We start from the raw sequence: 13259 nt of genomic DNA, 5'->3' as shown, positions 1-13259 counted from the left end.
CACCTGAGATAACACATTTGCCTTTGTGGACTTTTTTACAATCCCCTGAGCAGACCAATTACATATACATAGTCTGTAGATTATGTAGCCTGCAAAGCTTGGGAGTTCACACATTTTTTTGCGATAAACACTTTTCCCATATAAGCTCTGTCTTGTGACATTACAAATCCTCTTGTGATTCATCACAAGGCGAGGCAATGAAGTTACTGACAATGAAAACAACAATAACAACAGAAAGGAGTTTGGAAAGGAATTCCCAATTTTGATAATTCATCCAAACGTGTTCCAGCAATCTGACCTAAGGGAATCAGGGAAAACAATTTGAAACCCAGCCAGCTTTCAAAACTTCCAATGTGCTTTCAAATCCTTGGCTACAGCTTTATGGACCAAACCTGAACTGTGTCAAACTTGTCTAAAGGCAGCTCTGTAACACAGTGTAGAAAGAAAGCCCTGCAGAACTCTATGCTTCCGAACACGTACACTAGCCAGTCTCTGACCTACTTACCTGAGAAGCCTGTCAGCAGGGCTACTAAACAAGAAAAACTACTTCAGAGCTCTTGTCAGATACTTTGGTGACTTGCAAGTGCTAATTTCCTGGTCCATCTTCACTGCCTATTTCATTCACTATGGAAATGGCTTTCTATTTTGTAATGGTGGATTGTTTTTTTTACAACAGTAGCATTGACACATTTTGGGAAATAGCATTGCTGCAATACTAACACGAGGTACTGATGGTTATGCACCTGTATAAAAGTGGCTTCATCTAGGAAGGTGTAGATCCAATAGGATTTGGGAATTCAGCACCCAGGAAAAAAACAAGAGACTAAGCGTTTATTTCAGAATCTAACCTGAAAGTCTAGCAATCCAGTACTACAGTCAAGTATATGAATTCTTTACAAGAACTAGTAAAGCCAGACATATGTGTAAGCCATGATAAGCCTTGCAAAGTCTATAGTTACAGCTCCTCTAAGACAGTTATATGCCTTGGGCAAGTGTTAAGACTGTGGTGGTAGTATTTGTACTACACAATACATGCCACAATTAAATGCGTATGAAAGGAAAAATAGGTATTATTTTTACTCTTTGACAGATATTTAATGAAATTCACCACTAAATCATGTTTAAACTTTGTGTAACAGGGTTGATAAAAATTATTACATTTTCATTAATCAAAAGGAAGCTCCCTGGTCTCCTCAATAAATTCAAACATAAGCTGTGTCTTCACATGCTGAAGGGGAATTAAATCTCATTTGTGAAGACATTCTGAATTCAGAAAAGCATCTAAATCCAATGTTTTCATCTAAAGAAAGCTACAGGCAATAGGGCCAACTACTTGGGAATTTACGCTAAAGCAATAAATACTGTAATTAAAATCCAAATACTGTAATTAAAAACTATACTGAGTAAAAGAAAACAACCAACAAAACAAACGCATTCTGATCATGCTTTGCCCCACTGAATGACCTCTAATAAGCTCTACATTTCCCTGCTCTAACCTATCCAGTGGAGTTGTGCACTGGCACTGCAGTCTGCTCTGCCCTCTCAACTCAGGGGAAGGGCCGTGCACTTTGTAACAGAACTAAGCATTGCTTTGATAAGAGGACATGGCTAAGTTACACTTAAATCAAATATACTTTCCCAAAAAAAAGAAATCAGGCTCGTACATGTCTCTGTTTCTCCGGGCTTCCTCCTGCTCTTTGTGATGTCGCCTCCTCTGCCTGGCAGACACATTAGAAGAGGCTGAAGATGTTCCCGATTCAGAGTCCTCTGAACTCTGGCCGCCTGAGCCATGAACATCAAAGAGATGCTGCTCCACGGCTGAGCGGATTGTCTTCTCTAAATACCTGTCAAGCCGAAAAATAAGGTAAATTGAGCTCAAAAACTCTGTGGAGCTCCCTCTCTAGAACAATAAACAAAGCAAGGGTATCCAAGGGTTGTGTTTTATGGCAAGGCAGTATAAATGTCCCAGGGCTGTGACATCTGCAAAGAACTAAGCCAAAATCTTCAGATACCCTGATGTTCAGATCCCTCAGAAAAGCTGAGCCTCCCATTTATCTTGCTCTTTTTTAGTTGTAGGGATGTTTGAACCTTCAATAAAACAGGTAATTTCACTCACTACAGCTACAGACATTGCTGCCTAACTTTCACCCTCCACTGCAATAGTCCCTGCCCTGACAAAACTGTATTTGATACCCAGCCATGCTGACACCAGTCAAGTCTCTTCTGCAATCTGAGCTCAGTAAGGCAATGGATCATCTGCAAGAAGGCTATTCACTGCTGTCTCACAGGGGCATGAAAACATACAAACAGTACCTTGCTATAAACTTCTCACATGCTTAAATCAGTGGCCAAGCATGGATTTGGTTCTAAGCTGTGCTGTTTCCACACTTTTCTTGTGCCATGAATGCACCCACAAACACCCTTGACTTACTCTGGTGTGAGATCACCATCATGCCCACTGGCAGTGAGAGGGCTTCCACGCAAATCACAGCAAGGGGTCATTCACAGGTGCATCAGTTAACAATGTGAAACTCTAAACTTCAACACAACCAAATCTCCTTAATTTTGGTGCTGACATTTTCTTGTAATATATCCTTCCTTCCTTCCTTAATCATAGAAAGTTTTTATCGGCAAATATTTTTTTTTTTCCTGAAAAGACCATTTGGAAACACATTTTTGTACATCACCAGCCCATCCCTGTTTCTTGCAATGCAGGTAGTCTGCTGAAGAATGAGTTTTTCAAACACACTTGTCCAAAGTAGATGTATAGCATCTAATACTTTTTCCATAGAAAAGAGGTTATTTCCAGGATTTGATGGTCAATTTTCACTTAAGTGGCTATGAGTATGGGAAGCTGTACCTGGGCTGACTTCTTCAGAGAATTTTAAAAAGTTGTTGCTAAGTTGCTATAGTTGAAACTCTACCTGAGACTGCAGATCTGAAAAAAATCAAAAGATCTTAGCAACTGCAAAAAAATACATGGTGTAACTTGGTAAGTGTGTCTGTATTTCATATATTGACAAGAATCAGTTCTGCAAACCTATCAGCCATTGGGAATTTCCAGTTACAGCATGGGAGCCAATTCATTAGCTCTGCTGCTCCCAGTTATGGTGGTGGGGTCAAGCCTTGTCCTCTGCTGGGAAGCAACAGGGCACAAACAAGAGCAAGAGGATGACACAGTACAAATGGCTTCTTTGAATATGCAAGTCTGCTTAAATATGTAAGTCTGTCTAAACAAAATGCTGCAGGCACAATGCAAGGAAAGAACCAAGGGCCTGAGAATTTTTCAGAAGGAAGTGATTTATTACCATTGCAGATGCTTTGGTTTGGGAAACACTGTCTTCTTTTTGTTTGTGTAAGAACAACCCTTAAAGAGAAATCAAAGAATAACCAACAATACCATAAAAAGCTCCAACATACAAAAAAAGGTAGCTACAAAAATTGTAAAAGAGACACTTACTCTCCTGTAGCAGGAATGTTACTACTGACTTGTGATACGTGGGCACTGTGTAAAAGAAAAAAAAGAGGAGAAAATTAGATATAATTAATACAATAAGATCTTAAAAATACTTGTTCTTTGCAGCACTAACATTTAAAGGTCTGAGCTGTCTCAACAACAACTACATGCATATGCCATAAATTTTACCGTTAAGGAATTTTCACTCCCACAGTGACGTGGTGCATTTTTACAATGTCCATATCCTCAAGAATCAATAACCCTGTCATTCCCTTGCAGTAGGCCAAGGTCTAACAGAAACTATTTTAGCTTCAACACACTGCAGATTTTTTTGCTTTCTTCTGAGCTTTCTGCCACTGTAGGTTGTTTAGCCTCATCACAGAAGTACTTGCCTTTTGAGGATGACTTGAAAATGTATCCACTGTGAAAGGGGACTTAATATTTAAGAATCTTTAGATATTAATGGAGGACAAAGGCAAAATACAGGCTTTACTTTCTGCTCTCTGATATTCATGTTCTTTGCTTCACATTTTTAAAAATAAAATGTACGCTCTCTCCTTTCCTTTTCCCTTCTGTCTATTTTCAGGCTCAGGAAGAGCTGACGTGACTGTAGGTGTCACTGCTGTTTAAATCTTTTCTAAACAAGCTGACGTGCCACCTTGCACAGCTGTTACCTCTTTCCTCCCTCCACACAGGGCCAGATTCATCCTGGCTGAGCTGAGTCCCATCCTGCTCCCTCTTCCCCCATGCTGACTCAGCTCTGCAGATAAAGTGACACTCTTCGCCTCTTCATCTCTCTTCATCTCTCCTGTGAGCTCTGTTAAGGCAAATTAGCTATAGGTCTACAGGTTTCATTTGGATTTATCCCTGTAACAGCAGAGGGATTAGCTATATGACTGGCTGATATACCCCAAGAAAATGGCACTGTGTGGTCAGGGTGCAAGACAAGCTGGATGCAAGACAAGCTGGATGCAAGACCTACTTCCTGCCAAAACAGCCAGTCATTGCCTTCAGTCTTTAGCAGTTTCTCACAAACCATTTCAATGCAGAAGAACCATCAACAGCCTTCCCTTAACTAACCAAAGGTTTCCTCTCTGCTTTCCTAGAGTATTTCACTGTACAGATGTAGTGCTAGCTATGAAGCTGCAGAACTCTCAGATGATAACCACCCCACAGCTTTGCTGGGTTTGAGTGTCACTTGTGGCAGAAGGCAGGCGACAGAAGATGAGAGGGTAAACAAGGGGGCACTACAGCCAGTTTAACAAAACAGCCTAACTCCTGGAGTGAAGTAAAAACCCCATAAACACCCAGCTGCAAATCAGGCTTGCAATATGCTTCAGCTTCCCTCAGCAGAGCCAGTGCATTCACCTAGGTGTGAGTAAAGCAGTGCGACCTAAGCACATGTGCATCCTTTCCAGTCCTGGCTTCACTGGGTGCTCATCTCCAGCCCAGGCACGGGTGCCTGGAATAGTGGAACAGGTTGAAAGCAGTCATGAATTTGCCAGTATATCCCACATTACCTGCACAGCACCCGAGCAGCTGTGTCATTCAGATGATTTAATGAACAGAAGACACATAAACAAATATGACTGTACTTATTATTATGGATATTCAGTCTGCATATAGGAACAAATAATTTGCAAGACTCTTCCCACATGTAACATCTTGACTGTTAACTATGGGATAGCTTCACAATTTAAAGTGCACATTTCAAGCACCCTACTTGTTTTTCTGTTCACTTACATAAACTATTCAGCCTCTTCCCAGTCCTAAACTATTTTTTAAATTCTGGTCTCCCATGGGAGATGGATTAACAAGAAAGATGTTACTGTGGTAGGCTAACCACATTGTAAGATAGAATTAATGCACTGAGTACTGCTCCTACATGGGTGGGAGTAAGTTAATATTGTGTCAACTTTCTATAATATTTACATGCAATCCATACTAGACAGGGGTGTCTTTTGTATCACACCTTCTTCTCTGTTCTCATGTCAGGAAAGTGATACTGGAGGGGGAGATACGATTATTTGGATTCCAGTTTTTTTAAAACATCCCTGAGATGTATGCATATCTACCCATCAGACAAGACATAAAATTTCAGGAAACAGCTCTTCCCTCTATTTCCAACAGGAGTAAAACTGCAAAAATGCAAACTCCTGTTTCTCCTAAACTTAGTTAAAGGCTACTCTATGCATAAACTTAACACTAACTCCACCTGCAATGTCCAAGGCCAAGTGTCACTATCTGCAAACCACTTGCATCACTACAGAAAACACACCAGCTTCTTTACACAGAAAGTAGTAAAAAGAACAGAACACAAAGCTGCAAAAATATCTATGTAAAATGCAAAAAAATGGTCATAATGCCCCAAACATGCTCTGTACCCTTCTAATTATCTGTTGTGTGCTGTACTAACACCAATTCAGTCTTAAGTTCATTAATGATTGCTAACTCATGACAACACATATCTGCATAACAATTTCTTTGTGTTATCTAGAAAAGCCCTACTTGGAAAATATAGATTATGTTGGAGAGTCAGTAATACGGTGATCTTCAAACTGCTGACAAATAACAAGGAGATATATATATACAGCTACATGCCACCTGAATGCACAACTACAAAATTAAGCTCTGACATTCTATTATATTTTCCTCCTAAATATTGCTTCCTCGTATACTGAATATAACTTTATTCTTAGTGTTGTGATATTTCAGTGCTCTTTTATTAGTCCCCTCTCAATAAGATGGAGAGTTTTTCCAGATACATTAAATTTCTTCTAATTCCACAACTGGTAGCCTACCTTGCTATTTCATTTTGAAGCTTAATTTAAAGGCACTGTTAAATTGCTTGATTTACTCTGCACCAACTTTTTTTCCATCAAGGAATTTCACATTCAAAACAAACACTGGAAGGGAGTGTGTTGAACAGTGACTTTAGGATTTGAGGCTGCCCAGTGACAGTGTGGGAGGTGCTCGAGCACATTGTCAGACCTGGGGAATGGCATAGCCCTCTAAGGATTTCACAGCCCTGAAGAGCTATGAGGCAGGCAGGGTATATGGGGTTTTCAAAACTTCTTGGGTGGCAAAAGATGCTCTGCTGTTGGATTTATGCTTCATGGAGCAGGTGAGGTGAGCCATGCACAGAAAAGTGCTTTTGGCGTGCCCGCCTGTGGAGGCAGCTGCCTTGGAAGGGCTGCTTTGCTCAGTAAATCATCCAGACAACGGGAACTCATGCTCTGCTTTGGTTAATTATTTTCTCCTCACGTCTGCTACATTTCACTGATACGTATGGGCAATTATCTCCACAGCTAGATTATCTTTTTTGAATTATGCAGCTGCTGCAGAACACACTGAAAAATAGTGACTTTCAGTAGAAATTAAAGGATCACCTCAGGTGACAGGAAGAAGCAGGAGTTTCCCAGTGCTGGGGACTTTTACTTTCAGAGACCAAGCCACGAAACCTGTACCAAGGCGCACACCTGCTTTAAGCACTATAAATGTTTAAACTGGCTTTTTATGACCCTCACAATTTTCCTTTTGTGAAGTCTGACCTCTAGCATTTCACAGTGTTGTCCAATTTGTTTACTCGAGTCTTTTGCTCACTTTTCAAAGTCCCCCATCAGCTCTGGATGTCTTGCTTCACACGTTAGGTAAACTTACTGCATTGCCTCTTCTCCCATTCTGTTTCAAGTATGACAGGGTAATCACACTTAAGCGGAGCTTTAAGCACATTAAATCTCCCCTGCTCCCCCTTCCCAAATTAGAACTCTGTAGGCTTAAAAGATAAGCAACAGAGTCAGAATTATCTCATGCAATAGATGTGCCCTGTTTGGTCTGTACTGGGCATCTTATGATAGCAGGCAAATTACTGAGTTGGATATCAAACTTTCTCTCCTGTTTTGTTTTAGTTTTTTTTTCATTTGTGGCACTATTAAGCAAAATGTATTAGATTCCAGGTATTAGATGACCAAAGTAAAAACATCAACCAGAGCAAACTGGCCAAGTATTTTCCCACATTGGGTTTTAATTTATCAAGTCAATAAATTAATTTCTGACCATGCCTAATGGCCTAAATCATAAGCTATACTGCAATCTGGAACTAAGGCCACTCATTGCTGAGGTTTATTCATAACTCAACTGCTTTACTCAGGATGTAAAGCTATTTTTTCCTCATTTCAGGTTGTTTGTTTTTTTTTTTTTTTTTAAGCCAAGCACAACAATAAGAAAGCCACAGTAGATGCAAAAACTTTTAACCATTTTGCCATTCCAGCAAGCCAGAGGATCATAGAATCATAGAATATCAGGTTGGAAGGGACCTCAAGCATCATCCAATCCAACCTTTTTAGGTAATACTGCAGTTTATATGAGATGGCTCAGCACCCTGTCAAGCTGAGAATTAAAAGTGTCCAATGTGGGGGAATCTACCACTTCCCTTGGGAGACTATTTCAATGTTTGATGTTTAAATGGCTTGGACATGTCAGATGGGAAATTTCTGCTGTTCTACTGATTATTCCAACCTATGACCTAGGAAATTCCTTGTTCATAGGTATTTACATAGTCTAAACACTGTTCACTGTCCACAGCTGTTGCACACTGTGACATGCAATACTGCAGACTCACGTGGGATATGTTTTAAGTAAACTACTTCATTTGACACATTTCTCAAAGAGAAGGATTATGCCAGCAGATAAAACATGAAAATAATGAGTTGAAAAATAAAGAGATGTACTCTTAGTCACTGGGATGTCCCATCACATAGAGGACACACTTTCAATGTTTTTTTGACACCTTCACACTTTCACAAGCTCAGATCTAGTTATCCTTCTTTCAAATGCAGTACATTGTATTTGACACTATTTTCTTATTATGCAGAAAACTAACCCAACTAAAAGCAGTTGTCTTGGTTTCTTCAGGATTCTTGCTGTTTTTCACTGGCATTGGGATCACCTTTTTCTCATGGCTGCACACTGACACCTACTGCTTGGAGCAGAGACAACTCTGAAGGTGATTCATACATGCCACTCGATTTAGCTTGGTGAATTTGCATGGCTGTATCTATGCAGGTTCCTTTACAGAGAAGGGAAATGCTCCTCTGGAGCCCCATACCTGTATGGGAGCTGGACATTGCGAGCCAGGGCACTCAGCAGCCTGGTGTCTATTTTCTGCCCGTGACGATGTAACGTGGGGCATTAACGTGCATCACACAGTGTAACCGTGCACTCCTGGGGACCTTGGGACCTCTTATGGCATGTCCCACCCAGGCGGAAGCGCCCAGTGGGAAGACAGCCAACCAAATTTCTAAGCAGGTGCCAAATCTACAAGACTTTTTTGGTTTCTTCAGAAAATTGACTTAAGCACAGAGTAAAACACCTTGCCCCATATACTACAGGTGAAGAATACCTGACTTGCATTACATAAAAAGTGTTGTCTCAAGTAACTACTGTTAAAACGAGAAACAGTCTGCTGGACTGAATGCTGCCAACAGGATACTAGTGCTTCAAGAGAAAAGAAGTATTGAAACAAGAAAAACCGTCCAATGTCTTGCCATGCATTCAAGAGGATCTAACGCTATTTTTGGCATTGCTTGTGATGTCAGTTCTCTTCCCAATTTCAGTTTATCGCTCTGCATCTTAACCAGGAAGCTCCATACTACAAGACTTTTGCTTTTTTTCCCCTGTAATGCCACTCTGGTTCATCTCAGGATGAACTCAACAGGTAATTCCTCTGAAACCATCTATGTGACTGATGTCAAATCTAAAGCATATATGCCAGCACAAAGCACATCTGTAGATTCCCTGTCTTCCAAAAACTCATTGCACACATTGAACAGACGTGTGCTTGCAGAGAATTGGTGTCCCGAGATTCTGCTTCATCACCTGAACATGCACACTGTTTCTCAGTACTGATTCACAGTACTGGCATTCACAATCTTAGTACAGAATTATACAAGGAGCAGCACTATACATTTTTTAACAATCTCAACTCCCTTTACCACAAGGTTCCATTACAAAAGGCTTTGTAATGTTAATGTTCTTCAGGCACTAGTCCCTGGAACCATCTATCACGCAGCAAGGTGTTCTTCTTGTAACAGTGCAGAATCTCCTTGCCTGGTATTGAGCACAGCTAAGTCAACAAATTGTGTTACCAGGGAGTACAGAGACAGAGAGGATAACCCTGGTCAGCCGGTGAATCGATTCAAACCCTAAACCTCACAAAATGGTCAAGCCCACCTCATCCTTGAAATGCCCAACAAAAGAGGGGTCCAAGTAAAACATTCCTGATTTTCTGGCCAAATGTATTCACATTCTGTTTGTAGATGTCTTCTCTTGCATAAGTATTGATAGTTAAGATAAAAAAAACCTTCCCCTCTGTCTAAAATCCAGAAGTACTCTGGTTCAGTTCTTATGGTAATTAAGCCTTCCTTGCTCTTTTCTCCATCTTGTAACAGGGTCTGCCCATTTCTTTAATCATGTTCACAAATCTAATGCCACTTGAACATGAGTCACTGGAACTGTATGAGGCCTCATCTGACGCATACAAGGGCATCCATACTTCTAAATATACTGAGGATACTTTATGTATCTACTGCCATGGGATTACTTCAACTTGAATATTTGCATCTCATGCCTCCCTTCCATCTCTCCACAAGCAAGTATGCTCACGTTGTTTTCTTCCCTGGCATTTCCAAATGTGAGGAACTCCCCTTTCATGCAGTGGATATTCATTATTCATCCTGAGATGTATGGCTTTATTACCCATGTTATTATTTTTCATCCTGTATCTTATATTTCATGCTTATATTTATATCTATCTTAGTCATTCTACATCTTATCTTACTGTCATATATTTTTCCCCAGAGGGCACCACATCTCATTCACCCCTCCTAAATTTCTGATATAAACCCAATTCAGAAGCATGATTCTACTCTGTTACGCCAGTGGTTATTAAAGAAAAAAAAGTCCATGACACTTAAGGATCTCCTTCCTCTTCTACCAGCAACACCTATAGGTCCTTCCTACTCACCTTTAAGCTCTGATACTAATCCCTATTTTCTCCATACAGATGTCATGATACAAAGCACTTTGCTGACATCAGACAGATTTGGTAATAAAATTTTTCTTCCTCTCTATGGAAAACCTTACAAAAATAATTTGGTTGTACAGGTATTACCACTCTTGACAAACTATGTCACATTTTGCCTCATTTACCACTTACCCTTGCATCGTTAATGACTGCTTATTCCCTTACAGAGTAGCAGTGATTAGTTCCCTACTTGGTCATGACCTTCCCCAAAGTATAAAGAAAAAACTTCCAAACAAATCCACAACCTTAATCAGTGCCATTTTAAGAAATAGTGCATTGCTGGCATCCTGACAGTTCTGACTTAAAGTTAACACCTTGAGCATTTGCCTTATTGTTAGAAGTAACATCCAGGGAAACCTCTCCATTGCTTGTTGACATGGGACAGCACTGAAGAACCAAGTCTCTGGTTTGATCCTACAAAAACTGGTTTACAGAGGGACACAATGCTCCTTAGCCTGGCAAAACCCAAGTATTACGCAGTGTTTGGAAGCTAAAGAGCTCTTGTTCCCATTTAATTTACTTGTTGCATAATTATCTATATGGCACTACTGTATAAATGCCAGCAACAATAACTCTGTATATACCTATTCATGATTCACTTGAAGGATTACTTGAACAGTATTTCAAACTATGTAAGTGTGGCTGGTAGCAATACAAATAGATCTGACCATCGGAAGGCTAATGCAGTTTCCCTTCCTTTTCTATGGTGTGAAATGCAATTCCTACATAGCTCATGTACAGAGATATGGGGCAACAATTAGAACATTCAAAGTTGCACAGAAAAAACTGGCCACCCACTCAAGTTCTCAGTTGTTGAAGAACCATGAATTGCCCAGCCAGCACCAGCTTTCCTGCCAAACTAACTGCACTTGTCAGCTGACCTCAGGAATCCACATTTTTGATGTGTGATAAATAGCAGCAAGACTTACAAGCTGTTAGATTTATTTACAAGTAATTGTGCCTCAGCAATGTTACAAAAGATCAAAGTTTGGCATAAGCCTTTGTGTCTCAAGGTGTGCTATTCCCACTAGCCATTTCTTCACTTTCCATCTGTTTATTCTTCACTCTTCTCTTCTCATTTGCATTATATATTCCCACGGAAGGGCACTCCCTCATTCCAATGGGCACTCTCATTCTCGGTTCCCCATCCTAATACGTCCACATTTCTATTTAAAATTTCCAAACCTGTATCCTCCCTCTCAGAAATGTCCTACTTTGATAGTTTCCTCAAGTCCACTTTTTGCTCCCCATCTCCTTAACAATTGTGACAAGGTCACTTTTCCATGATCCAGGAAAGGGCTTGGAAGGACAGTTTTAAGCATTAAGACAGGTGGAAATGCAATGAAAGCGTACAATCATTTGAAGGTCACATCTAGCCAGGAACAAAGAGAAAGAGGGGGACTATTTTCCATGGAAAGACAAGATGAGTATTTAAACTCAGAAAAATCTGCGACAGAGTAATGTATATACAAAATAATCGCCCAAAGGAAAAGGCAGGACCTCCTTAGACAGTTTGGAGCTTTTGAAACACAGGCTAGGCAACATCTGGACAAATACACTGCAGGGAACGATGGTAAAATCAACAGGAAGGCAGAAAAGGCCATGAAACCAGGCTAGTCCATGAACAGTTCACTGACCCACATTTCTGCAGTTTTAATGGAAGTCTCCATGTTAAGTGTATGAATGAAATTCACACTTTTTTGTAGTTTATGTTAGAAGAACTCTTTAAGAAAAAACCCAAGTTACAAAGATAAATAGGACTATATGCAAGAGAATTAACAAATTTTACAATCACTTTAAGAATTCCAAATATCTCTGCTCTCACAAAAAGCATCACAGGGATTTATTTTTATTTGTTTAAACTCCACAGAGATCAAAGAACCCAATTATAATATCTGGCCCTTCCTCCTCTGCAGCCCTTCACTGTTAATTGCCCTGGCTCCCGTTCTTCCACTAAGTATAAATGAAAGCACTGGAATTAACCTGCTACTGAAGAAAGGAGAGCAAACTTTCACCGATGTCAACAGAATTAGGCCACTTTTACAAGCACTGACTTTGCCCTCCAGCTGGCAAAACAAGAAACAGTTTGTTCAAATGCAGCACAAGTGCCATTCTCTCCAGGAAGGCACACTGGAGACCTAAGCATTCTCCTGCTTTTTTGGGCAGCAGCAGAGGAGCTGTTACTCTATGGGCTGCTGACTCACCATCTGGTTCCTGGTTTCCTTCTGAGCAGCACACACTGTCAGTTCCTCAAAGCTTGTGGCAAAAATCTCTCCTGTGCCTACAGATTATAAGCTACTCATGATGGGCATCTAAGCTCCATAATGAACTGAAGAAAAGAGGAAACAAATGTCTGTCTTCTAATTAAGACTTTACAGGACTGGCATTAAACCCTCAGCCTAATCTTCAGTTTGAGTAAGTCTGTTTAACATTTCTGCCATCACTCCCCACATTTGATTCCAATAACAAGCCAATACCACACAGAAAAATAAATTAAAACAATTGTGTAAATACCTCACATAGAAGGGTGACATAGGCCGTTCATCTTCTTGGGAGCTAAAAACAAAACATATTTTTCAAAGTTAGTATTTACAGTTGATTTACAGAAAGATACTCACTCTTAAAAAGCAGAGATAATGAAAGTGAAACAGTATACCTGTTATAGACATGATACTTAAGTCTGTTTTGTCCTCTGATTGTACTCTTGGAAGAGTTACA

The 13259-nt window shown here is 40.2% G+C and overlaps 1 protein-coding gene across 15 annotated transcripts in view; it reads right to left on the bottom strand.

Annotated features, from left to right (window-relative positions):
• FAM13A (family with sequence similarity 13 member A) overlaps nt 1-13259 on the bottom strand; it is a 130834-nt gene that overhangs the window by 36724 nt on the left and 80851 nt on the right. For 14 of the 15 annotated variants that reach the window (XR_007889429.1, XM_051618912.1, XM_051618911.1 and 11 more), the window contains 3 exons: nt 13056-13097; nt 3461-3505; nt 1665-1844 (listed from right to left, as the gene is read on the bottom strand). Coding sequence is in view for 14 of the 15 variants with exons in the window: in XM_051618912.1 (XP_051474872.1) it covers nt 1665-1844; nt 3461-3505; nt 13056-13097 (267 nt within the window). In the remaining variant the exon portion in view is untranslated. The remainder of the gene's footprint in view (nt 1-1664; nt 1845-3460; nt 3506-13055; nt 13098-13259) is intronic. The other variant, XM_051618918.1, reaches the window with a different exon arrangement.

The sequence above is a fragment of the Apus apus genome, chromosome 4 (assembly GCF_020740795.1).
Source record: "Apus apus isolate bApuApu2 chromosome 4, bApuApu2.pri.cur, whole genome shotgun sequence".
Taxonomy (NCBI): domain Eukaryota; kingdom Metazoa; phylum Chordata; class Aves; order Apodiformes; family Apodidae; genus Apus; species Apus apus.
Note: the sequence above shows the minus strand (reverse complement) of the source record. Positions and strands in the feature narration are given on the sequence as shown.